The 27658-nt window shown below is 39.3% G+C and overlaps 1 protein-coding gene across 2 annotated transcripts; it reads left to right on the top strand.

The window, feature by feature from the left end:
* On the top strand, window positions 1-27540 carry VSTM2A (V-set and transmembrane domain containing 2A). Of its 2 annotated transcripts, none has more exons than XM_012805898.1 (5): window positions 1-249; window positions 2075-2241; window positions 3192-3248; window positions 6158-6494; window positions 26726-27540. In XM_012805898.1, exons 1-5 carry the CDS (start codon window positions 171-173, stop codon window positions 26812-26814), a joined length of 729 nt encoding a protein of 242 aa, XP_012661352.1. In that variant the 5' UTR covers window positions 1-170; the 3' UTR covers window positions 26815-27540. The 2 variants fall into 2 exon arrangements, with proteins under 2 accessions (XP_012661352.1, XP_003791045.1); XM_003790997.2 differs by having other exon boundaries at window positions 26604-27540.
* Window positions 27541-27658: the final 118 nt, after the last annotated feature.

Raw genomic sequence — 27658 nt, 5'->3', positions numbered from 1 at the left:
CCCTCTCCCTACAGCCAGTCCTTGCCCGGCCAGCAGCAGGATGTGTGCAGTGTCGGTGTCGGTGTCGTGTCCAAGGCACTGAGACAGAGCCTTCTGATACGCTTGCATTCTTTTCTTTTAGGGGTTTTTGGCTGTTGGATACATTGATGTGACCCCCTCCCTTTACTGGAATGATGGGGATCTTTTTGGCATATGTCGGATTTGTTTTCTTTTCCGCGTTATATGTACAACAAGGGCTTTCTTCTCAAGGTAAGTCTGTGTTCAACGGCAAGCATGCATTTGCTCGCGGGGTATGCGTGTGTGCGTGTGTGTGATCCCTACATTCAAAGAATGGACAGTCAGATGTAATAAGGTTCCTAGCAAGTACTAGTGGGTTTAGATTGTTGAACGGTGCTCTGTTTGGCATTTTTCTTTAAAGTTTATTGAACTGTTAGCATGCTAGGTTTGAGAGAAAATCTAGTTGGTGCCTGACAATGAGGTGGGCTCCTCGGTGAGCACAGACACAGGGGGGTGTGTGTGTGCGCTTTCTATCTGCGTGCACGCACCGGGTGACCACTCATGCATACATAATCATCACAAACAAACAGAACTGGATGTGGGGGCCTTTTCCTTGCCAGTTCTCTTCCCTCCTGTGGACAGACTGGGTGTAGTTTCTCTTTTCTGGGTCCGTGTATGACTTCATTTGTATGTGTGCTTATCAAAGGACAGACTCCTCTGAGGACCCATAAAAAGGCACGACTTGCATTACAAGCAGCAGCAGCCTGCCGAATCCAATTGTTCAGGGTTCGCAGGCTGCAGTGGTCGTTTCAGCACCATGAACAGATCACATCTCTGCTGCCAAAAGACTGCATCACTTTTGCAAGCAGAAATGCCCTCCTCTTCCTTCCAGCATGAACAGAAAATTCCTTCTCCTTCTCAGACCCCAATGCTTTCTGCATAGCTTCACTTTCCTTTAAATATTAATGCCAATTCATTTCACTAGAGATCATTTTGGGATTTCATAAAATTTTGAAAAGAGACATTGATGAAGCCCCTCTTTTAAAAGGGGGGGGGCAGTGCACCCACCCTAAATCAGTCGTGCAGTCTCCACAATCTTCCTTTCTTTAAGTATGCATTGTGATTGGGCACTCTCATCAGCCACAGATTTTTCCAGGACTACTTTTACAGGGCTATCAGCTGTTTGCAAAGTGCCCATTAGACAAGATCAGGACAACCATGTTGTTGACAAGATAAGAGCACTCCACATTCAAGAAATGCCACGCGAAGAAAAGAAACATTTCAGTTTTCTGAGTTTTGCCATGGCCCCATGAATCTTGCAAACTAGCATTTGCAAGGTTGGTGATGAAAATTGGTAGGGGGAATTTCAATTGATACTTAAAAATAATTTTCCGTCTGAACAAGCCTGGATCATTACATCTCAAGCTGTAGGGCAATTTACAATACAATGACTTGATGAGAACAAATAAAGGTTAATTTGGAGAGAAAGAAATATACACAGCTTACAAAGTGTGCAACTTGTTTCACTGTTGTAGGCTTGTGTCCCTGCTGTTGCCAATAACTATTGTGATCTATCAGGAATGTGCATTGTGGCAGATAATCATGATCCATTCGGTTATATGAAACATCTAGTTAGTCACAGATTGTTCAGAAACTTAGAGGCAAGATGCTCTCCTCATGTATCAACTTGACAGATTCTCTAAATTGTACCTCCCTGCATTTCTCGGTAAGTTTTGTAGAATACTGCAGTCTGACGAAAGGTATTTAGCTCCAACTGTCGGCAGCTTGGCTAACAGGGAGAGTTATTGGCAGGCTTGTTAACCTTTCCATGATCCGGACTTGATCAACAACAGCGTGATTTAGGAAAGATACCAAAACAAAGGAGAGAGGCAAAAAGGGGACTTGGGGATCAAGCCAAAGTCAGGAATGTCACTGACGGAGGAGTTTGGGTGCTGGGTTTTTATTTTGTTTGTTTGTTTTTTTAAGTCCAAGAAAAATTTAGTAAGCTCTCAAGGAAAGAGATGGTGGAAGGAGCCATGGAGTGTGTTTTCCAAAAGAATGCGTTTCTGTTTTGCAGCAAAATTTACCGAGTTTCCACGGAACGTGACAGCGACTGAAGGGCAGAATGTGGAGATGTCCTGCGCTTTCCAGAGTGGCTCCGCCTCGGTATATCTGGAAATCCAGTGGTGGTTCCTGCGAGCACCAGAGGACGTTGAGCCGGGGACCGAAGTGGCCGGCGCGCAGGTAGCTAAGCCGCAGAGCCCGCAAGGTTCCCTGCATCTCTGCCCTTCTCTCGCCTAGTCCTCTGAGTGTCCAGCCAGGGCCTAGGGCCAGGGATGGCGCCTGAGCTCCTTGGGGGCGTGCGCACCTCCTCTGGGGTGAGCGACCCCCAGGGATACTGGAATTTGTCCAGGTGATGCTAAGTTAAACCCAAAGAGGAAATCACGATGTTACGTCTTTTCCGGTTAAAATTGAGAATAACCTCCTCCTCTGAATATTGCTTTTTTTATTAAGATGTCCTTGGTGGCACTACAGTGTTGACATATCCCAGGACAGTCGCTGTCCCCTTTCCCGGGTCCTGGAGTGCGGAGGAGGGACCGCTTGGAACCCTGTGGGAGGTCTCCAGGTCCCACCCCGCCACCGCCCCACGTCCCAGTTCGGATCTAAGCCTTTAACAGAAGGGGGAAGGGGACGAAGTATGGAAGAGAGGAGGGAAGGAAGGAGAAGAGGAAAGGGAAAGGAAGACAGGAGGGAAGGACAGAGAGGTGGAAGGGAAGGGAAGAGAGCGGAGAGAAGGCAGCAGGTACTCGGCCAAGGAGATTGAGAAGGCTAAAGGGAGGAAGGGGAGAAAAGAGGGAAGAGGGAAGCAGAGTAACGGAGAAGGGAGAGAGCTTAGCAAAGGGGTGGCGAGCGAGGCTGAGAGCAGAGGAAAGTCTGCAGACTCGACCCCGAGGCCACGCAGTGACTGCCCGGGAAAACTGTCCCCACGTTCGCGTCGGCGTCCACACCCGCTTTAGTCCTGCTAGCCGAGGCACGCGGGTCACGCGGGTGCAGCCTGAGCGGGGCGAAGGGGGAGGGGCTACGGGGCAGAGGTGGGGCGGGTTTTGCCCGCGCGCCCCCTTCCCTCGGCTGGGCCGCGCGCAGGCGCGGGCACGCGGAACGCGCGGTTGAGCGAGTGCGTCCTTGTCCCGCAGGTGGAGCTCTTACCCGACCGCGACAGGGACCCGGACAGCGACGGCACCAAGATCAGCGTGAGTGTCCCCGCGCGGGCGGGGGTCGCGCAGGCCCAACAGAGCCCCGCTATTCCCTGTCTCGGGAAAAGTCGACTTTGCAAAGGCAGGATGAGCGCCAGTTGATTCTTACCTCATTCGGTACATAAAAATTGAAGCAAATTTAGAGTCCATAAGTAAAATTACACATTTTAACCACGTCAACATCTAAACAATTAACTAGAGAATCATTTTGTTCTAAAAAGAGTTTGTGTGACACTTTTCATTCATGCACTTTTAGCAGTTACATGAAGCTCTGCAATGTTAATATAAATTATGGAAATAGTTCTCCATTACTAGGAAGTAAAACGCTAATGTAGGAAAAATATTCAGCATCCAACAAGATGTTGAAATTGTAAAGAAATAAAAACTCAGTTTTGCATGTCATTTATAATGTTCACAATGTCCAATATTTCCAATTCTGGTGTTCAAAATCATATAAATATAAAACCAAAAACTTATATAAAATATAAAACCATTATTGGAGGAGGTTGACCTATTGAAAAAACAAACTTGTACTTCTCTATTACTTTTAATAATTGTATAGAAAATGAAAATATTTTTTGCTCTATCTTAAATGAAGCCACAAGCCTTGTAAAATCACCAAATATTAATAATATTGCTTGACTTGATAAATAAAAAACAAGTTTTTCATTACTGAAATGAAATAGTTATATGATTAAAAAGAAGGAAATTGTCTTAATATAAATTTATTATTATTATTTGTTTCTAGAAATATAAAAACCCAATGACATTTTAAAAGGAAATTAATTTGAGGGTTTGCACAACCATAAAACAGTACAAAATTAAGGTTACATCATAATTAAAAGTATCAGTACATTGAATACAGAATCAAATCTGTGACCTAAATGTGTGATCTCAACATGGAAGAAATAGAAAATGAAGAAAATATATAAACATGAGACTCCAATTTATAACTCATAAAGTACACTGACTTTTTATGAATATTTAATTTCAATTATTCTTGTATCACAGAAACTTGTGTCCAGACAATGTTAGAAAAGACTTCTTGATAAAATTGATGAATAGTGCTTTCCTCTAGTATTTCATTTCCACATACACACGCTGGTTGACCCTTCATCTGTCACTATTTCCCATCCTCGTGTTATCTAAAGACCAGCAACAACAGCCCTGCACATCCTGACCTAGAAATTCACAACTGTTACCAGTACTGTCTATTACCTGTACCTAACAGTCATAAAATCTAGTGAGTTGAAAAGAGTTTTAATACCTACAGATGCAAAGGGAAGTTGGTCCCCAGTTTAGCCAAAGTGTGGCCTCGAACATACATTCTAAACCAGTAATTATTAACTTAAATTTTCTAGAACAGCTTTTTTTTTTTAGAGACAGAGTCTCACTTTGTTGCCCTCGATAGAGTGCAATGGCATCACAGCTCACAGCAACCTCCAGCTCTTGGGCTTAGGTGATTCTCTTACCTCAGCCTCCCAAGTAGCTGGGACCACAGGCACCCGCCACAATGCCTGGTTATTTTTTTGTTGCAATTTGGCCAGGGACAGATTTGAACCTGCCACCCTTAGTATGTGGGGCCGGTGCCCTACTCACTGAGCCACAGGCACTGCCCTCCAGAACAGCTTTTATAAAATACTGACATAAGCTCAACCCACTGGATGCAGACTTAATGTTTCTGCATTAATCAGGGTGAGAGTGTAATTTTTACTAGCTCCCCAGATGATTCTAATGTACAGTGTTGATAATCACTGACCCAAACTCCCCCAAACCTCAGTTTACTCAACCATAAAATGAGATAATAATTATAAATAATAATAATAACAAATGTTCTGACTACCTCAAACTTTATTAGGAGATTTAACCTAAAATATATGTGAAACTATTGATTTCCATTATTTTGTAGTATCAATATATTTATACATAATTTTGCATATAGATAAAAACATACTATAATGGTTCAAATGTTGGGAGTCTTTGGTATATATAGCAGTCACTATATATAAAACACAGATGGATACTTCTCAGGTTTTCTTAATTAGTTATGGCTATTTTAAAGTGCAATGGCCACTAGCAGAGCAGAATAAGTAAATTTCTGCCTCCTTTATTTTTCTTTCTCTTTCGAAGTCAGTCAAATCCTAAATCCCAAATGTCTTATGCAAACATTCATTCTGTCCATCATGCTATTAACCTGGCATAAAAATTAATTAAACAAAAATAAGAAAACCAATATCAGTTTTGAAAATCAAACCTGTGTTTTCTTGTTAGCATCCCAAGTTCCTGTAGCATGAAATCCCTCTCCTGTCTGGGAGTATACTCACTCCTGTCTGGGAGTGAGACTTCAGGGACCAATCTGTACCCCGAGTTGGGCCACCCTACAACTGTGGGGTAGACTGCCTCAAAAAATTGAGCAGAAAAATATTTAATATACAGCTATTTTAACAGTGTCTTCAGTAGTCATCCCACCATGAGGATAAAAGTGCACTCAACACTCAAACTGTTGGGATCAACAAAATGTCTTTGTGATTTCTCAGAAAGTTGGGGAAATGTGTGTATAGCCCAGAGAGAAGATGCCATGCTGGAAGCCCCTAGAGGTGGCCTCCTTGGCTGGTGCTGTGTTCAGCTAGGTTAACCAGACGGAGATCAATCCCATGATGAGAGATGGGAGCTGCTACTAGAACGCAGGGCTGCATGGAATTGTCCCCTGAGTCCGTGAGTCCAGTCGATAGGAAAACAAGAGAAGTCAGACCTTCAGATTCGACATCAAGGAAACAAAAGCTCCTTGGCTGTGGCTATGCGGCCATTCAGACCCTTTAATTTCCCAGCACTAGTGGGCTCAGGGTAAAGAATGGGAGCAAAATCATTTGATGCAGCTCTTTGTTTTTTTACCCGCAATTTTTCAGACAGTGAAAGTCCAAGGAAATGACATCTCCCACAAGCTTCAGATTTCCAAAGTGAGGAAAAAGGATGAAGGCCTATATGAGTGCAGGGTGACCGATGCCAATTACGGGGAGCTTCAGGAACACAAGGCCCAGGCCTACCTGAAGGTCAACGCCCACAGCCACGCCCGCAGGATGCAGGCCTTTGAGGCCTCACCCATGTGGCTGCAAGATGCAAAACCTCGCAGGAACGTGTCTGCTGCGGCCCCTGGCAGCATCCACAGCCCCGCCAACCACCGCGCGCACTCCACCTCCAGTCCGCACGCCATAGCCAAAATCCCCAAACAAAGTCCGCAATCAGGTATGAAACCCGTTTTGAGCCTTTCATTTTACTACTCAGAAACCCTCCACAGAAAGGTCAAAAACTGTAGGCAGATTTATACATGCTGGTTTTTACTACTGGAGAGCAGTTCGCTGGTAACAGTTGTGAGACGTGTGGCACCGGGAGTTGAGCTGACTAGCTCAAAAGGACGTGAGTCCGGCCGGCTGGGCACCGGAGGGGCTTCCTGTCCAGGGACTTTCTTTTTTTTTTTTCTAAGAACAACAAATCATGTACTTTCGGTTACATTACAAATGGATGTTCATTTTCTCTATAGATTTATGTACTGATAATGACCCCAAATTAAGAGGCTTTCACTTAATCAAAATGTAAATAAAAGAGACACGCCATGCCCTATACAGTCAGTGGCCTATAGCTGGAAGGAAGCAGGGCTATTCGCTGAGGGCTGTGGTCCTTAGGAGGAACCTCAGCTTCCTGTGTGACAGTGATGATAATGGGACAGGCTCGGCGAGGCAAGGAGAGAAACAGGCTGCTCCCCACAGCGGACTCCATGCCAGTCCAGACGCTTAGGTGCGTGCTTGGTAAGGCAGCTGTGCAAGTTAAAGCTGTTTTGTTTTTTTTTCACTTAATTTTTATTAAATCATAACTGAATACATTTATGGGGTACAATGTGATGATTTGACATACAATGTTATCAAATGCTTAAACTAACTAACAAACCATCACCTCACTCATTTTTTGTGGAGAGGAGGGTGAGCGGAGGGAGGATATTTGGTGGGATCTCACCTAATGTGCACAACGCAAAGGTACACTTCAAAACTACAAGAGTGTATTATAAAAGTCTTAAAGCTGTTTTAACGGCATTGTTTATGCAATCATTCAGTCAGGGAAGCTTATGTAAGTTCTAACCTTGATTGGGTGTAGAGACTTCTTGGAATGAGCAGTACCCTACGCACACCCCCGCAGCTGCCTGGATTTTCTCAAATACTTGACATGATACTATAAGATGAAGGGAGCACAAAAATATTTAATTTAACCTTCTTTAAGTTTTTCCCTTTACATTTTATCATTGAAGAATTATTCATTGATAATTTTCTATGGGTAATAGAGGGTAATTTTCTGAGTAATAGAAAATTATACTGTTAATATAAAAGGTCTCTTTAGCCATTAAATAAAAAAAATGATCCCTTTATCAGGATGATTTCTGAGATCTCCTCTGATATTCTGATCAAAGACATATATTTAATACATACAAGAGCTATCTGGAAGTATCCCACCATGTATGTCTCTATTTTTCATATGATATGGTGGGATACTTTCTGGACAGCCCTCATATACCAAAAATGAAATGTGTATCAATATACATATGTGTGTGCATATATATATATATATATATATATGTACACACATACATACATATCTTTAAGTCCTTGCTTGTGAATAATGCTTTTGCAATAATATATGCAAACACAGGTTTCCCCCTAATGCTTTACGTCCTCATGTATGTGATTTGTAGATTTGTAGGGTCCTTGGCTCAGGGTCTCTGTGACTTTGAATGCAGATGTGCAACTATCCCAGCGTGACATTTATATCAGTCTGATGCATAGATGGCTTAGCTTTCTTTTATCATCTCCTTCATTTCCCAAATTAAAAGATTAAATCAAGTTAGCTAAAATATGCATATGTGTGTCCATACGCATATATACACCTTAGCCACAGTTTTGTAACCATTATTTAACAAAGATTTAACCTCTTTAGAGACACTGCCCCCTCTTCCTTCACATTATCAAAAGAAGAATCCAGACACTACATGTAAAATTACAGAGTAGCCTCAGCAGACAATTTACAACCTAATTAAGGAGAACGCCAAATTTATTAGCCTACATAGACTATTCCAAATTAGATATCATAAATCTGTTCTGTGGAATAGAATCAAACAGATTACCTATTCTAAATGAAAGAGTCTAAGAATAAAGTACAATATTTTATCTATTTCTAGAATATTCTAATTACTTTTGGGGTTAAATAACACACTCTAGAATATATCTTTATTTTAATATCTCTTTCTTAGCACTATGATTGGAGATTAAGTGGTAAACTCTAGATATCTTTTATAGCAATTTTTAAAAAATGACTACTCATTTTCCATCTCATCACCAGCCTTGTTCTTAAATACAAAATTTTTCTATAGTTAAGGGTGAAAGGAGAGAAGAAATGCTGATTCATGAAAGCCAGTATTTACTGAAAGTGCTTTTCACTAAAATTATCTGCTTATAGCAAACAATCCGAAATATCTTGAAATATTTAATTTCTATCTTTTTCCCAGTAAATTTTGGAAAATACATTACATACTTTTATCTACATTTTCTAACTTCTATTTCCAAGGCTGGGGTGGCCTAGCCACCCATTCTATCTTTGTGTAAGTTCCTAAACTTGCACAAGTATTGTATGTAATATAATATCTGGTGTGGATATTTATATATTATCACTATAATACCCACATTCTGATTTATAACTTTGCTTGATAATTTTCAGATTATATTCAAATAAAGCTTATTCCAATACCCATGCTTCATTCATTCATTCATTCATTCACCTTCCACATTCTTTCAAGGAACTCATATCCAGGCATAGGGACACAAAAGTGGGAGGAACACTTCTTCCCTTCTCCTTTTAGTTTGTGAGAAAACAAAATATTTATAAATCCCATTTATTATGTATCTTTTTTTATTGTCATTCTTGAAAGCAAAACATGGTCAAGGCATAAAAATTAAGATCTTGCTTTTATGGGCCAAGAGTTAAATTGTACCAGCCTTATGTCTTTTATCCTTTGATGCAAAGAAGCTTTACCCATTGTATATATGACACCATAATATCAATCCCTGTCCCAAAAGCTGGTTAGTCTTCACTTTTATTTTCATCATAATCTTTGACTTCGCTGACTAAATTATTTAGCCTGAAACACTTAACTCTTAATTTGTACTATTTTTCTGTCAAAGAATTTCTGTCTCTATGAAAGGAAAATATTAGCTGAATATAGCTTTATATAAAATCTTAAAATTGTTGTACAATTAACCAGTTTTCCTAAAGCAGAAATTTACATGAAAAAAGAAAACAGACAGGATTGTCTCTTGCTATCTATATGTCACAAGAATAACATAGAGTCTAGTGTTTAGTATGGCTAGTCCTATATCTTTACCAGATATTTTGCCAAAAGTTAGTGAACATATGATTGTCCCTTCCTGCCTGAACATGTTTTTCCATGTGTATAAATTTTTTCATAATTATAAATTAAAATTTTAACTTTAAAAATTATGTTAATTCTACCTCCACTTTTTAATCAACAGGTAAAAGTAAATAATGAAGAAAAATGCTTAACCAAACAGACTAAAGTTGGCTTTGCTATCCCTTCAGAGGGTCTCAACTCCAGCTCCTTGGAACCCTCTCCAGTTTCGTTGCCATGTCCAGAGTTGCTCAGGTCACACCCTCCCCTTGTGTCTCCAACTACAAGAAGCTCAGAAAGAGAGAAAATGCCTTTAAAAACAATGTCTGAGAAAACCAATACCTGAAATTAAAAGTTAAAGGCATGTCCTATGGGTGATCCACAAAGGGAGAATTCCTCCTCCTAGCTGGTGATGTCAGGGAGGTCACCCAGGGGAGGGACGAGATGATCTGATCTGAAGAGTTGTGCCCAATAGAGGCTCGGAGAGAGCAGCCACAAGGTCTCCTCAAAATGAAACCTTTGGCTTCTTTGCACAGAGAACAGAGATTTCCTTTAGCTCCCTACTCCACACCCCAGTGTGCTAAGCCACTCTCTGCTTCTCTCTCCCTGTCGCACTCAGTGTCTCCAATCCTTTCAGAAGCCAGGCACTTCCTCCCTGGTGAACCTCAGCTGTCCTTGCTTTGCTCTCTCAGCCTTCCTTCTTGTCTACTAATCCCTCCTCACCACCCTTACAAGCAGGCAAGCAGAGCTGTGAACACCACGCTGCTGGGTGCCCACAGGTTCCTGCCACCCTCGGGGCCCTGTGTGCTGAGCTCCTACTCCCCATGCCCAAGTCTCTCTCTCCACCCTCTTGGCTTGTCACATTCCAAATGCTGTCTTATAAGCCCCTAGTGTCTCTTCTTTCTGTCCCCACAGCCCTCCATCTCCTCCTCCCCAGCTCCTGGGCAGTCTCTGTCCTTCTTGCTGCCCGGCCACACACTTCCTACCTTCACAGGCTGCTTCCTGTGCACTGGCTCTGAGCACATGCTTCTCTTTGGCTTCCTTACTCAAATTCCTCTCTTAAATGTAGTTCTTTTCCCATTCTCCACTCCCTGGTCTTCCCTTTTCCATTCCCATGGTCTTGAACCCTGACTTTACCTTGGAAAACTGTCCATTAACCTTTCTGTTTCTGATTTCTTTCTGTGGATCCCAACTTGAGTTCACTCTTGTCCCCAAAACCACACAGAGGTCCCACAAGCACTATGGAGGATTAAGATGACTGGACTCTGGTCCACATTTCACTCACTGAGATGCAGGGCCTATGTCCCTTCCCTTTTAGCTTGAGTTGGCCTGTGAGCATTTTGACCAAAAAAGTATGAAGAAGCGATGCTTTGTCAACTCCAGATACAGCTTTTAAAGGGACTGGAAGACTCTGCTCTTAAAAGCCAACCACTCTATAAGCTATATATAGACCTTTATACCACTTTATGAATAAAGCCCTACCCAAGGCCCTAGACATGTGAGCAAGGACCTCCAGTACCCTACCTTCATTGCACCAAGCTCCAGCTGCCATCTCATCACAGCTTGAAGGAGCCTGAGCCAATGTGCCCAGCTGCATGCAGAGAACAGCTGGGTAAGAGATAATAATCTACTGTAGTTTTAAGACACTGGGTTGCCCGGAGGTTTGGTCCACAACAAAAGATACCCCCATTGGGCACCTAATGTTCAACAATTCAAAACCAAATTTATTATCTTAGCTTTCTGACCAAAAAGAAATGTTTTGCTCCTGTATTCCCAAATTCTTTTAATAACTGCATCACAATCACAGGTCTTGAGGAAAACTTGAAATGTTCATACCTCCTTCTCTGTCGGGTGCTTCATAGACCTGTCCTAATAATTGTCTCCCTAAAACACCCAGGAAAACTGCATTTTTTTCTGCTCCACCAATCCTAGTTTCATTCTCAACATAAACTCTCTTCACTTGCCTCATCTATTCCAGTAGTTTCTAATAATTCCTCTGTTTCAATTCTAATACAAGGAACATATCACAGTAGATCATGAATCATGGAGTCATCATGATTTCTGGAGCACCACCACTGAATTTTGCAGGCTTATTTCCAGCCTTGTGTCTCACATGCAGTCTTCCTACTTGGGATCCTGAATGTTTTCAGATACTTTCTTACCTCTGTAACTTTGCAAATGATGTTTTGTTTGTCTGGGTCTCTCCCAGGTTGCTAAATTCCTACTCAACACAAGTTCCTTAATGCTCTTTCCTAATCTCTTCCTCAGAACTGGCTGTTTTCCCATCCATTCTCGCCAGCCATTTACTCACACCTACTTTGGACCCCTTACTACACCTTGTCCCTTCCTCATTTCCTTCTCGGCTACATTCTGGGATTGAATAGTCTCAGTCTCAGGCGAATCAGATTGGCTGACACCCACCTAGGGTTTTGTGGTTACAAATACTATAACTTGCATCTGCATTCCTCAAAGTATTTTCTTGAACAAAGAGAGCTCATGTTTTCATTTTCTTGTTTATAATTATGTTATCATTAATAGATAATTTTGCTACTATTTCAGAGCTGATCAAGACTTTCGAAGGGAGTTTCTGAAACTGACTAGTACAGCCAATCTATATCAGACTCACTAGAGGCTTCCTAAAGGTTCAGATTCCAAGACTCCACCCCATACCCACTGAGTCAGCATCTCCCTAGCACCTGAAATAAGCATTTTTTCAGAAATTGTAAGAATCCTTAGCTTTAAAAACTTTATTTCTGGGTGAGAAAAACAAATTTGTTTCATTTCCTATGATGCACAGATGTGTGTCTGTGTGGGCCACGCTAGTAAACACTTTGTTAGAGACTCTGTTCTTCTGCTGTTAGATTTTGTAGGATGGAGATGGACTTTTTAGAAGCTCTTCACCTTACTTCTGAGCTCAGCAGCTGGTATTTGTAAGAAAACTGGGCATGGTTAAAGGTGTTTCCATGTGCGGAGTCCGTATCCACTCAGCAGGAGTGCTGACTGTCTGAATTCCCAAGTGTGGTGATTGCATTTTCACCCTGAGGTGAACCTGAATGCTTATAGGCCATGGTTGTCAGAAGCCAACATGCCAAGGAAGTCACTCAGCTGTGATGGCCGTGGCAGCTCTGCAACAGTGGCCTCATCCAGCAGGAGTGATCTTGAAACAGAATTTCATAGCTGATAGGAGGAGGGAGATGAGGAGCTGAGGGTGTAGGAGCTTGTTTGCCTGATTTAATATATGAGGAAATGGTTTCAGCTAGTCAGTGATATAATTCAGACCTTAATGTTGATTTTGGTATAAATGATCCAAGTTGGCTGCTTACACAGGTTAAATTAATTTGATCATTGTAATTCTATCACTTAAATGGCTACTATGTAAATCAAGTGTGAATAATATGAAAAATAGATTTGAGGCAATGATTTGGATCATCAGGCCAAGGAATCTGCTGGAGCAATGTTTAAACCAGAATTATGTAGATTAAGAGTCTATAATGATTAAATTCTCCTATAAACTGCATTTAACTTTACTCATGAAAATTCAGTAACAATTTGGGCCTATAATAACAAGGCCCAATTGTGGGCTAGGTAGCTTCTTAAGTCACCACTGGCCGTGTGACAGGTCCACTTGGGACTATCAGGTCCTCTGTAATGGAGGAAACATGAAGCAGAATTTGCCAGTGTTCTAAACTTTTGTCTCTGGTGATTCCTTGGTGCTTGTGATTTCAGGAAGTTGCCATAGGAGCAGCTTCCTGGACAGATGGCCACAGGGTTGGGACATGCTGGAAAGACCTCCCTCTGTCGGTCAAAGTAACACAGATCCTAAAAGAGAAGCCTCCTTTTTCCAAGGACCACCTCCACCACTGACAGCCTGACAAAGGATTGTGGAGGGCATGAACAGACCTGCCTCTGGCTCTGCCTAGTCCCCACCAGAGGTAACAGTGCTTGGCACAAGTGGGGGACAACAGGTACACATCTCAGTTCTGTTGCTGGTGGCTGTGTGCCTCTGTTCTCATTCCTGAAACATAAAGCACAGTAGACTCTTCACAAGATTTGGAGGATTAAATAAAATTATATACATATAATTTTGGGGCTTCATAAGAACTCAATACATGGTAATTAGTTATTGTAATAATAAAACTATGATGGCTTGGGCTTGTATATGATTATTATTGTCAGCAATGAAGTGATGAGAGCAAATGGAACATACGTGTGGTCCCCAAGCCCAGAGCTGTTTGAAATGCAGTCACACAGCAGGAGGTAAGACCAAGCAAACACAAGAAAGGCTTCATCTATATTTATAGCCAATGCCCATAGCTGGCATCATCACCAGGGCCTGGTCTCCTGCAACATCAGCAGAAGCATTCGATTCTCATAGGAGCATGAACCCTGCTATAAACTGACCATGGGAGGGGTCTAGGTTACACTCCTTCCTGGAATCTAATGGCTCTGCCATTCCCCACCCCTCATCTGTGGTCTGGTCCCTGGTGCAAAACTGTTTGGAGACCTCTGATCTACACCACCTGGTTCTCCTAGGCAAGTATTTTCCTTGTTGGGTGTGTGGAAGTGATGAATTAAAGAAGGGAGACAGGGTCTTTATTCCTGGCTTAGTCTTAGGATTTACCAGAGCTTTCTTTTCTTCTTCTATGACAATGTCATTTATTGATGATAAGTTGCTCTCCACGTAACCATAACATATAAGCTACCAGTTGTCATACCCCAGGTTGTTACTAGATCTGTATTATAAAACACAATAAAATTCCAAAGGCTTTTCAAGAATTTAAACTGTGACCTTAATAAAGAACATGTATTTACAAGCCACAATTCTATAATGTGGCTGTTATCTAATTAAATTCAAGCTTTTAAAAATTATTTTCTGAATTTTTAAAGTCATGAAGTAATTAACAATACATCTGAAAACAAACAAGTGAGAATATTTTTTAAAAGTCTTCAAAAGAGAGAAAAATAAAATTGGAATGGAAACTAATGATGAAAATGTCCTAGTGTGTGGTGCTGGATAAACACAGATTTGATTCCTAGACTCACCATGTAGCTTGTTATTTGAATGAGGGGCTCACAAAATCTCTCTGAACCTCAATGTCCTTATTTATAAAACTCGTATGGTAATACTTACCATTTTCAGCATTCAGTGAGCTAATGAATTTTAAACATCCTGTAAAGTAAACTCAGCACGTGAGTAAGCTCAGCAATGGCTAATTTTCATCCTCTTTACCTACCAAATGTAAAAATACGTTGTTAAGTAACCGTGATTTAAGAGGATAATAAAGAAACACAAATATGAATAAAAATTAAAGAAAATGAAATAAGCCTGGAAAGTTTTAAAATTATATAAAATAGTATATTGTCTAATGAATTTAAAAAAGAATATTAACCAAGAATTTCTTTGCCAAAAGAAACATAGTACCATGAATATACAAATAAACTCTGATCAAAGAGCTAAACAGAAAGAAAAGTTAAATATGAGGAAATTAGCACAAAATCAGAGACATGAGACTTTGAAGGTTTAAAGTTACAGGTGGCATCCATAGCTCAGTGTGTAGGGTGCCAGCCACGTACACCAATGCTGGTGGGTTCAAACATGGCCCAGGCTAGCTAAAGCAACAATGACAACTGCAACAAAACATATCAGGGCATTGTGGCAGGTGCCTGTAGTCCGAGCTACGTGGGAGGCTAAAGCAAGAGAATTGCTTAAGCCTAAGAGTTTGAGGTTGCTGTGAGCTGTGATGCCACAGCACTCTACCCATGGTGACAGCTTGAGACTCTGTCTCAAAAATCAATCAATCAATGAATAAATAAATAAAATTACAAAATAATTTACAAATGAAAGGGTATGTTAACCAGTTCGTTGCAAGTATTTCAAATTGTATATAAAACCAGCATATTGTACCCCATAAATGCATTATTATACACAGCTATGATTTAATTTTTAAAAATGCTAACATATGGCTCGGCACCTGTGGCTCCAGTGGCTAAGGCGCCAGCCACATATACCTAAGGTGGCAGGTTCGAATCCAGCCCAGGCCTGCCAAACAACAATGCCGGCTGCAACCAAAAAAATAGCCAGGCATTGTGATGGGTGCCTGTGGTCCGAGCTACTTGGGAGGCTGAGGCAGCAGACTTGCTTGAGCCCAGGAGTTGGAGGTTGCTGTGAGCTGTGATGCCAAAGCACTCTACCCAGGGGGACAGCTTGAGGCTCTATTTAAAAAAAAAAAAAAAAAATTGCTAAAAGTAAAAAAAGGAAAATAACATTTTACTGTGAAGTTATAAACATTTGTTTAATTTGAATGAATGTAACTAAATAGTGAAGCAACAGACAAGGATATATTTGTGTTTCATATTTAGGAAAATAAAAAGTCAGTAGTTACAGATGCTATGATTATGTAACCTGTTACAGATCACTTAGAGATATCAAAAGTGATTATGTAGTATGAATAAAGGCAAGATACAGGTATTAACTTACGTCAATCTTCTAGGTAACTACAATATAAAAGTAAAATATATTGGAGGCATAAAATAGAATCATCAATAGTAGCAACAAGAAAAAGATCTAAAATATATAGTTTTAAAAAATAACAAATAAGTACCAAGATATAAAGACTACTAACTACTAGAACACTTTATTGAAAGCCTGCAGGTTTGAATAAATGTATTAACATGCTATATTTTTGGATGGCCAGCGTCAGAACTATAAATATGTCAAGGTTTTTAGAGGTATTTATAAACTTGATGCAGTCCCAATCAAAATCACTTGGCACTTGTTAGGTATAATGTTGTCAAAGTTTTTTTAAATCAACAAGTATCACCAAGGTTACAGTGAATCAGAAATTCTGCTGCATTGTCACTCACACAGTGAATTAGTAGTTGACTTCTGAAAGAAAATTTTTCAGAAAATATTAGTCATAGGGCTTTAGATAGTACTACAGGCGTGGCTCTGAAAGTATATTTCTGGGAGGAAATTCCAAAGAGATCGGTAGTGAGTCATAAACAGGAATGTTTATCACAGAATGTTTCTTATCACTGGAAATACTCAAAGGATCAAGAATAGGGATGTTCCCCAATGAATGTGTTAACACTTACAGTGACTATTAAGCAGCTTCTAGAAAGAATTTTCAATGACATTAGAAATGGCTTGATGTGTAATCTTTAGTGAAAATACATAGCATACAAAACTAAATCTTTGGTGAGTCAGATCAGAGAGGAAAATGATTGCAAAGTATTTAAAGTTTTATATACACCGCATATAAAACATTAAATCAGTCTGAGCTATGTGCATAGAAAAATAACAAGAACAAATGTATGAAAATGTACAGCAGAAGTCAGGATAAGGCATGATATTTGATTATTTATTTATTTATTATTTTATTTTTTATGAGAGAGTCTCACTCTGTGACCACTGGGTAGAGTGCCATGGTGTCATCATAGCTTACAGCAACCTCAAACTCCTAGGTTCAAGTGATCCTCTTACCTCAGCCTCTGAGTAGCTGGAACCTACAGGTGCCTACAACAATGCCCAGCTACTTTTAGAGACAGAGTCTCACTCTTGCTCAGGCTGATCTCAAGCTCCTGAGCTCAAGCAACCTGGGCCTCCCAGAGTACTGGGATTACAGATATGAGCCACACCATACCTGGCCTAATTTTTTATTTATTTTGATTAGATTTATAAAAATTATTACAAGGAAAAGAGGAAAATTTTAAATTTTCTGGATTAAAAAATGATAAAGCTCAAGCAGCCTGGGCCTCCCAGAGTGCTGGGATTACAGATATGAGCCACACCATGCCTGGCCTAATTTTTTATTTATTTTGATTAGATTTACAAAAATTGTTACAAGGAAAAAAGGAAAATTTTAAATTTTCTGGATTAAAAAATGATAAAGGCATAAGAGAGAAAGTAAATTAGCAAACATAAAAATGTTTGAAAATAAAATAAAATAATACTGTGTACTTATGGAGCTTATGACAAAATTTTAAAAATATATACACATGGGGTTGTGCCTGTGGCTCAAAGTAGGGCCCCACATACTGGAAGTGGCAGATTGCAGCCCAAAACTGCAAAACATATTTGTGTGTGTGTATATGTGTATAATGTTAAGAAAGCCATAATTGATAATAGCATTAAAATTAAGAACATTGTATCTTATTTCCTGGGACTGGGTGGAAAATCTGACCATCCATTATTCTTTTTGTTTTTCTAAGCAAATAGATGTGATCTTCATGAAAGTATATTGATTAGATAAATCAAACACTTATAAAGCCCACAAGTGAAAATACTATGCAATCATTTTCCTTTCTGTGATCTGACTCACACAGCCTCAATACCTAGGGAGATCAAGTGATGAGTAACACCTTATTATTGGGGTCTGGAGACATCAACACACAGGAAGATTTACAAATAAGAACCACATTTTACTTTATATGACTGCTTCAAAACAGACTCAAAGAGAGCATTTTCACATGAATTCAGAATCCTATAGATATAAAACAGCCTCAGTACAGTTAACATTCTTTGTGAAATGAAGCAAATACTAAAAGCTATAAGTTAGGATTTCTCATTCCATGAAGCTGAAAACTATGGAGCTATTGAGAAAAGAAAAAATTAAAAAGATGAAATTAAATTAAGCAGTTGCATTATCTTCACAGACACCAACATTTTAGTGAAGATTAAATAATACAGTCAAATATTTCAAATTTTGAAATATAAACCATTGTGAAGTGAGGGTGTCTGTTATGAGGTTAACTTTTTTTTTTTTTGCTTTATTTGGAGGTCTTAAGTTGTGGATATACCCTGAGCAACATCTTCTTTAGCCATTTATAAAATATTTTATTTTTATTTGTCTCATTAAATGAATGTGTATGCTATGAAGGCATCCCTGTCACTTCTACATCATAAATAGTTAATTTGAAAAATACTATGTTTAGAAATCAAGCAGGAGAATCATACCGACTAAATACAAAAAAAAAAAATTTAAAAGTCATTATTTCAAACCATCTGAAAATATGATAAGGGTTTTGAAGATATGAATTTTGTCTTGATACTTTTGTATCAGGTGTTATAGCAACACCTAGCACTGTGCATATAATTAGAGTTAAATAAATGATTAGGGATAGAAAATTATGTTTTGGTTTATGTGTAGTGCAAAACATTTATTAGGATAATGTCACTACTAAGAATATAAGTAAGTTTTTATGTAATTTGGTCAATACAACCTCAGAACACCTAAGTCAGAGATTAGAAGATATCACTTGTACCTGAGAGGTTTGGGGATAGAGTCCAGCCAGAGTCTGCAAGGAGAGGAAGCCTTTCCACAGATTAAGGATAGGCTTTATTTTAAAGGAGCAGAATGGAGTCTGACCAAAAGTCGACCCCACTCACACAGTTTCAAGGAACTTTTATTAGTGTAGTTGGAATGTGGGAGGGGTTCACGAGAGGCGAGGGAAGTCATCTTTCCTGCAGAGTGAACGATGCTGTATCAGAGACTGATTTTAGAATTACCACCGTCTGCAAAAGTGTTAATCTTGGAAAAAGGCCGTACCTCTAGTGTCAGCCCAGACCAGGGTAGGAAATCCCGACCCTTCCCAGGAACACCAGCCCTAAAGCATTTCAGGAGGGTGGAAGGGGTTGCTGTGACAGCACCATTTGGTATCTGACCTGCTCTCCATCCCTAACTGTCCCTAGCCCAGGATGGCTATACTCTTGTCAGGGTCATGAGGATTTATAGGGGTGTGGGAAGGGGGTGGCTGTAATCATGCAATTTGGTTTCTGGCCTGCTTTCTTTCTCTGCCTGTCTCCCAAAGAGCTGTACTTTCGTCAGGATCCTGAGGGTTTCTTCCTCACAGTACCATCCTTCACTGCAAATTCATGACAGCAATGATATTAATTTCTTTAAAATGATATTTAATGGTAAATTGTGTGTAGGAAGTTTAGTGAACAGTCCTTGGCCATGGCTTACTCCTATACTTTTATTCTTGTGTCTTGATAAATAAAATATGAATTTAAAAAATCTTTCCTCAAACATTTCTAATTATTTCTGATAGTTAAGAAGGAATTTCTATTATGAAGATAATTTATATACCATCCTATTCAGAAAATTTTTAAATAGTTAGATTAAGAAAAAAGTAACACCATTGCCACAAAGTCTGAAATATATGGGTAAAAATCTTAAGGATTTTTTTGTGTTAAAACAAGTATGTTTTCTGAGGCCATATAATTGATGTCTTTGTACATTCTATTGGCATTAGGTCCTGAAATAATTTTCTTCTCAAAATCAAATGTGGTTGAATAATAAAAATTATTTTTTAATCTAGGCAAATTACTATACTTATAAATTATGATGATCTCTTTACTTTTAATTTATATAGAAGATATCTAGAAACTAAAATCACATATTTGCAGCTGTGTTTCCCTCCTTCCCTTTCTTTTCCTTCTATTTTTTCCTCAGTTGGCATTTCTTTAAAAAAAAGATTTTTTCCTTTTTGGATGTGAAACTTTTCTCTGATGTCACTGCCCTTGTGGATATGTGATGAGTGGGTGACAAGAGATACTCTGTTTGACCAGTTGGTAAGCAATTGCTCAAATACTCAGTCAAGCAGTCTCCTACTTTCTCAATTCAGAAGTAATTAAAATACATTTCTCTGGGCTCTTCACTTAGCAGTGAATAACACCAGGTGGGGTGTTATTTCCCCAATTCAGAGCAATCTGTCCTGGATGTTCTAGGCCAAGGGCTGGAGGTGTGTCCCTGAAAGGAAGCCATCCCACATCTGTGCTAGTTGTCCTCCAAATTTCCTCTTTGCATTTCCCAACTTGAAAGCATTTCTGGAAGCCCTTAGTAAAGTTCACCTTTCCTCACATTACCCATGCAACAGAACCTTGTGTGGAATTCCTAATATGGAATTTTTGATCATTCAAATAAAGTCTGGATTGATGTATACTATACCTACTTATGAAAAAGGAGTTTGCTAATTAATAATGAAAGCATCCGGGCAGGAAACACATTTAAACTCTATGAGTAAATACTTTCAAACACTTTAGCATCATTTATATATACATATTATAACCAGTAAACAGAGCACTAATTATCCATTATTCCCACGTATGCATTGAAATGGCTATTAAATGTAGGTGATATTAAAACATCATTCTTGAAAATATTCTATTTGTTTTTCTACCATGTTTCATTGTTCTCAAAATCTCTCTTAATTCTATATATTTTTAATAGGTGGCATTCGGACTTTTCAGTTATAAAGAATGGCCAGATGAAATTATGATGCAAATTCATTTGTAACAACTTAGTTCTAGAGTCAAACAGAACTTGGACTGCACACTTACTGGTTACCTCAACTTGAACAAGTTACAAAACTGCTCTCCCCTTTAGTTCCCTATCAATAATATGGTTATTGTAACCCAGGGGATTGTGGTCAAAGGTAAAGAAATAATGAGTTAAAAAAATGTGTTTCAGTCATAATCATCACCACATGTATACAAGACCAGTTCTTACCAGGATAGGCAAGTTACAATGAAAAGTGCTGTTTTAAGATGTACCATGGCCTTTTCAGGAGGGAGACGACATTATCTGGTGTCCATTCTTCAGTAGCTGCACAGGTAGAAATCCCTGAAGGCTGCAGCGATCAGTTATGAGAGGGAGGAGAGCCTGGAACATTGGTGAATGGGGCAACACACCAGTGCCTTGTCACGTAGACCTCATTCATAGCAACTGCATTTTCCCCCTAGCTATAGTAAGAGGCCTCATAACTAGAATAGAGCTATAAATTTGCTGACTAAAGGAAAGCAAGAAAGGAAATTTAAACAGCTCCTGCCAGCATGCTAGGGTGCATGAAATAGGTAATTTATGTATTAGGTCAAAATGAGACACATTTCTTTTAAAAAATGTATTTCTGGAAGAAATTGGCACTGGACCTATAAGAATTATAATGAAAAGATATTGGTCTCAAAAAATTATAGGATAAAATCGTTCTATTATCTGGCTTTTCCTTTAAATAGTGATTTAGTATGTGCAAACTTGAATAAAATTGCATTAAAAGCTAGCTGAGATTTTCCCATACAGTGATTTTCAGCTCTGAAAGCAGGCATCTGTAATAAAAGAGAGTTATGTGGATGTCTGGTTGAAGAGCTGTAATGGACACTCAATTCTTAATAAACTAGACTTCTTCACAGGCAAAGAGTTACCTGACTCTTGCAACTTTTACAGTTAGAGAATATCCAGTTTTAGTTTTGTTCTTGCACTGAGCCTCACTACCATTCACTTTAACCATGTAAAAATTATGAAATCTTTCATCAGAGAGCCACAGTGGGAAAGAAATTGTTTTCTTTCTTTCTTCTTGCTCCTTTCCACTAGAAACTCAAACAAGAAGACAAAGAGAAAAAGCCCACCAAGAGTCAAGATTATCTCTATGAGGCTGAGTGCTGCTTGTACCTGTATTTGAACCCACTAAAAGTTGAATTCACATAGGAAACTAATCCATAAGAAATTACTCAAAACCAAGAGAAGGTGAATATTTGAAGAACTGGTAAAATTTATGTTGGAGAAATTAGGTAGTTTTCTCAACTCTCCACTTAGTACTTTGAAGTAAATAGCGGCACCTCCTCTTTGGGTGACCTTTCCTCATAGCCAAGAGCTCTAATTTCACTCCCTCCCTGTTACCTACTAAAGATGGAACTTTGACCAATCAGCTTAAGCCTTCTGGGTCTCTCACCCTCAAATCGGAATCAAAAAGGTTGGAAAGGGTAGTATTGACAAAAAGAGAGAGATGTCTACAGAACGGTGGAGTGGAGTCACGTCTAGAGTTCAGAGGAATCTTTAAACTCTAAAAGTTTATAATATGAAAAGTTCAAAATATTGTTACATCATAAGACAAGTGAGCAAACTTATTAATGTTTAGGAAAACCAAGAGACTGACAATGTTTTTATATTCAATATTTATCGATTCAGAGTTGAGGAAAAGTTAAGTTTTATATCAAACTAGTTTTGCTCTTTTCACTGAAATACGTTATATCTGGTGCATTTTCTCTGGAAAGATAAGCAGATATCTCACATTCTGATTTAACACATGGGGGAATTTCAGAAAGCCCCAGGTCTGTGCTCTGTGGCGACTGTACTGCTGTTTCTTCATTTCCGTGGCCTCGCTTTACCGCATTACCCGTGTAATCTAGGAGTCGTTTCGAGTGGGTGTTACATCTTCCTAATCTACACGTTGGAGGTGCAGGTTGTGCGGAGTCTCTAAGACCCTGCGCACCGGCCTTCCGCGAGCGGCCTGGCCCCTCACTGCGCAGCCGCAGCCGCAAGGGGACTAGGGTGGGCGGGACGGCTGTCGCGTTGCCAGGGACGCATGGCCACTTCCCACAGGCTGATCCTGCGCTCAGGCAGAAATAGCCCCGCAGATGCTGCCGCAGGTGCTACCCCAAGCCTGGAGCTTCTCACCTGATTGCTGAGACTGCCGAGGACAGTCTCTGGACGACAGTTTCTGGACGACAGTGCTTTGATTGTTTTTAATCTTACTTTAAAAAAAAAATCATGGTATTTCTGTTATATTCTGAAATAATAACGATAGTGAAGATAATATCTTCTCTTTGGTCAGACTTTCATATGTCACACTCTCTTGAGAAACACTGGCTTGTCATGTCCCGCCGGCGACACTGGCCATTGCCGGGACAGGGAGTTGAGACGTGGAAGGTCCATTCGCGTGCTGTGTAGACTTCAGGGAAGACTTCTTAGAGTCTACCATTTACAAAATGGAGAATATGCCTCCTCTGCCACCAAGACGTGGGGAACTACACTAGACAGAGCATTAGGAAAAGCTTTAAGCATAAAATCCAATTAAAGGCATCAGCGTGCAAGTGGCAGACGTCTCCAAACCGCCCCTGGAATCTGAGAGAAAGCGCCCGCCCTAGTAGGCGCACGGCCTGTACATTTTCTAAACATAATGTAGACAATAGCCTCTCGCTTTCTTCTTCACGGGGCTTTTTATGTTGGGGCCAACGTTTTAAAAGTCTCAAGGCCTTGTTTTTGACACTGAAAGTACTTAAAAAAAAAAAAGTTGCAACAGCATATGGCATATCTGATGGCAGTTCAAAATGTCAGTTAAAAATGTCAGTCCTTGCTCTCAATGAGTGAAGAGGGTAATCAGCGAGATGGAATGTGAATATAGCGAATGTGGGGCAAGGCAGGCCAGGAAAGGCCGTGTAGAAGCAAAAAGAAAGTGCTGCTGAAGTTGAGAGCAAGGGAGCTGACCACCAAGCAGTGGGAGCAGATGGACAGACAGCAGGTATCCCAGGACAGGAGAGAGTTCTGTTAGGGGATGACAGTTTGTCCTGCTTGGTCTCAACATAGAGCAAAAGAAAGCAGATAAAACAAAGCAGGCAATCCTATTACAACACCATCCCTGGAATACTAATATGGGAAAAAACGGTAATTCACATACATGAGCAGTTATGATGCTCGTTTTAGAAGAGAGAAGTAATAAGTGTCTTTTCTGAATCTCAGAAGTGAAAGGCAGACAAGGAAATTAGAACTCAGGGAATCCTGACAGCAATCCTAACTCTGTGTGTGACACAAAAGTAAATTGTTTCTATGTGTGAAAACCAACACAGAGTATGATGAGGGGCCAAAGTTTGTCACAAGAAAGATTTTTTTCTTAATTTGTCAATAGAATAAATCATAGCAGGTTTGATAATGATATTGTGAAAGTAGTATACATCAGAATGGGAATGGCTAGAAGATTATTCATTAAAATTACACAGGACAAATTACAGCATTTTAGATTCTCAGATTTCACTGTATAAAAGTCTATGGAGTGTCAGAGATGAAAGACTGAATCTTTCTTCATTCATGACATCAATAAAAAACAGAAAGAGAAAATCAATGACCTGATGGCAACATAGATGTGCTTCAGAACTTAATATATAGAATACAAATTATAATTGTCCAAATAGAAATAGCTTCCATTTAATTAAAAATATGCTTGTGAATACACACACCTAGAGTGAATGGATGATTATAATCTGAAGGGAAATTGTACTGTGTTGCAACAGCATATGGCATATCTGATGGCAGTTCAAAATTTGAGTAGCTTCAAAGTGTCTTTTGAACTATTATTGGGTATCTTTTTAGTTATAGTACCCATGTAAATTATGCTTTAACTTGCACATGCTGGAATATTATGATAGGAAACATTCCTAGCATCAAAAGCAGCGGTTACTCCGTTAACATCTTACAGGAATGAAGATCGGTCAGGTGTTTCCCATGAAGGAACTGTCTAACTGGGAAGGAGCCATTTAAGACATGGCACAGTTGCAGCAAATCTGAGCTAATCTGCAATGCCCATGCTGAAAAGAAAACCATTATTTCACAAAATACATTTTAGAGAGCAAATCATTTTACGAAGTTTTATTGCTTTGAGCATTACTAAAAGTTTATCCAATACCAGACATATTTTGTGTCAAATCAGGCATCACTGTCTATTTAGGGAGCCATTTAATAATTTCTTTTTCTTTCTTTCTCCCTCCCCCCATCGAATGAATCCCTGTCAAAGATTTTCTTTTCAAAAGATAATAAGAATACATGTTTAATTTTGGAAATCTCTGATGCTAGTTGTTCTAAACAGATTGTATATATTTTCCTTGCTCCTCTGTACTTAGAGCTACACATGGATTGAACTATCACTCTTGTATTTTTTAAAACTTGTCACCCTGCTTGAATAAAGGAACACTCTCCAGATAGCCACCACTAACCTCTGCTCCGCAGTGATTAGGTTTCTATGAGGAGATGTTATAGTACATACACTGTCTACTTACTCAGAAGGCAAATCAGTGACAACATTAAAGTGACCTAAGAGAAAAATAGCAATATGTGTCTACTAATAGAAGCCCTGAATATTTGTGCTATATGTACACTGGCTTTTTGAGAACAAGGGGTTCAGACATGATTTTTATCTTTGCTAATGTGGGCCTGAACATGACATAGCTGAAATATCCGAAACATAGAATGTCCCCACTCAGCCCCTCCAAACTCTTTTAGCCTTTCTCCAATTAACAAAAAAGAAGGTGCTTTGAGCCTCATCACAATTTTTATTTTTTACTAATATAAAAGTGTTTACTATGTCATCTGTAGCCAGAAGCTTACTGCATAAAACATATGAAGAAAATAATGCAAAGATACAATTTAATTTCTTCCCTGAGAAAATGTTGGTGCTCTTTCAAGAATTTCCAATTCTTTTTTTTTTATTAAGTCATAGCTGTGTACATTAATGCAATCATGGAGTACAATGTGCTGGTTTTATATATAGTTTGAAATGTTTTCATCAAACTGGTTAACATATAGCACCAACTTTTTCTAGATTCAAGGATAAAACAATAAGAAAGGTCTTACTTTTTTTTTAAATCTACCCAAGATAGTACTTCAAGAAAGAGCTCACTTTAAAAGTAAATGTCCAAATGCATCCACCTACAGCACATTTTTCCTATTTTTGAGAAGCCTGCTACTCTCAGTTTTTTGTGGGGGGGGTTGTTTGTTTGTTTAAGCTCCTGTGATTTTATGCTTATACAGCAGTAAAACAGGGGGTGTGTTTTTACGTACCAGTACGGGAACACCAAATGAGATAGGCAATGATCCTCAAGGAATCACTTGAGGCTAAGTATTTGGATTTGTTCTCTCAGTGTTCCCAGCCATGGGATGGCATTGTTTGAAAACAGACAAAACCTTCCTGGGACTGAAATCCTTTGTATGTGTTGTTATTTGCAGTGCATGCCAAGACATTCATGAGCATCAGAGCAAAGCTGGCGAGCTAATTAAATATATATATGTATGTGTTTAAAACAGCCTAATAAGGAGCATTGGAAATCTTCAAGATGAGCGAATATCTTATAACTTCTTCCGCAGGTGCGAGGATAGCTACAAGCCATGGACTTTCTGTCCTGCTTCTTGTTTGTGGCTTTGTGAAGGGTGCTTTGCTTTAATCTAAAGTGCTGACTTTTTTCCAATATCACTTTCTCTTCTTAAAGCAAAGAGCAAATGGCCTGTAAAATCTACGGAGCGGACAGCAAAGTTGACCCTAAACTCCAAGCACCACCCTGCACCCACTGTACTCTAATTACCTACATAGGAGCGCCTGCTTCTGGACGCATACAAGAAGAGGCTATCAAACGCTTTGTTGATAATATTTTCTTTGGCAAATCACTGGTCTTTTATTTCAAGAGAATTAGCGTGCAGTGATAGGACACTTTCTAACAGCAAGCTCTATTTTTTTTTTTCCTTTCCTTTCATTGGCGACTAAAACTATCATCTCATCGACTGCTCAGGGGTTGGCCTGGACGTCATCGGTATAGTAAATACTTACTGTGGATACCACTGATTTCCCACAAAGGACCCATTATCTGCAGGCAGTGAACAGAGATCAAAAAGCTCCAGAACATAAACTATCATCAAACAAAACCCCCTTTTGGTAGCAAGAACAAAAGCATCAACACTGCAGGTCAACAAGGAAGACATTATTTTAAATAAGGAATAACAAAGAATTTTTTTATTTTCTCCTTTTTCTTGGATTTTTCTTCTTTTTTCTTGATTACAGTTCTTGTTCGCTGGTGGCAAGTGCTGATTATGGCCAATCCCTGTCAATCCTGGGAGGTTTATAGTCATACATTATGAGTGTTCTATATTTCAGTGTATTTTAATTCATTTTGCAATTCCTGTATATGCAATCATGACAAATTCTGTAAATTGCTTATAGTATGTGTGCTATAACTTCAAAGTAAATGTACTATGACCCTCATGCAAGCTGATTTTTATCATTATATATATAAATATATACTTATGGATATCTATATGTTGGGCCACCAATCTAACTTTTTTTGATGAAGCATTTGTTTTTCATTTATAACTCAAATATCGTGTAAATTTCGCCATGCATTGTTTCATTTCCACAGTTTGTCAGATCC

This window comes from Otolemur garnettii, unplaced genomic scaffold (assembly GCF_000181295.1).
Source record: "Otolemur garnettii isolate 467f Iridium unplaced genomic scaffold, OtoGar3 scaffold00045, whole genome shotgun sequence".
Taxonomy (NCBI): Eukaryota; Metazoa; Chordata; class Mammalia; order Primates; family Galagidae; genus Otolemur; species Otolemur garnettii.
Note: the sequence above shows the minus strand (reverse complement) of the source record. Positions and strands in the feature narration are given on the sequence as shown.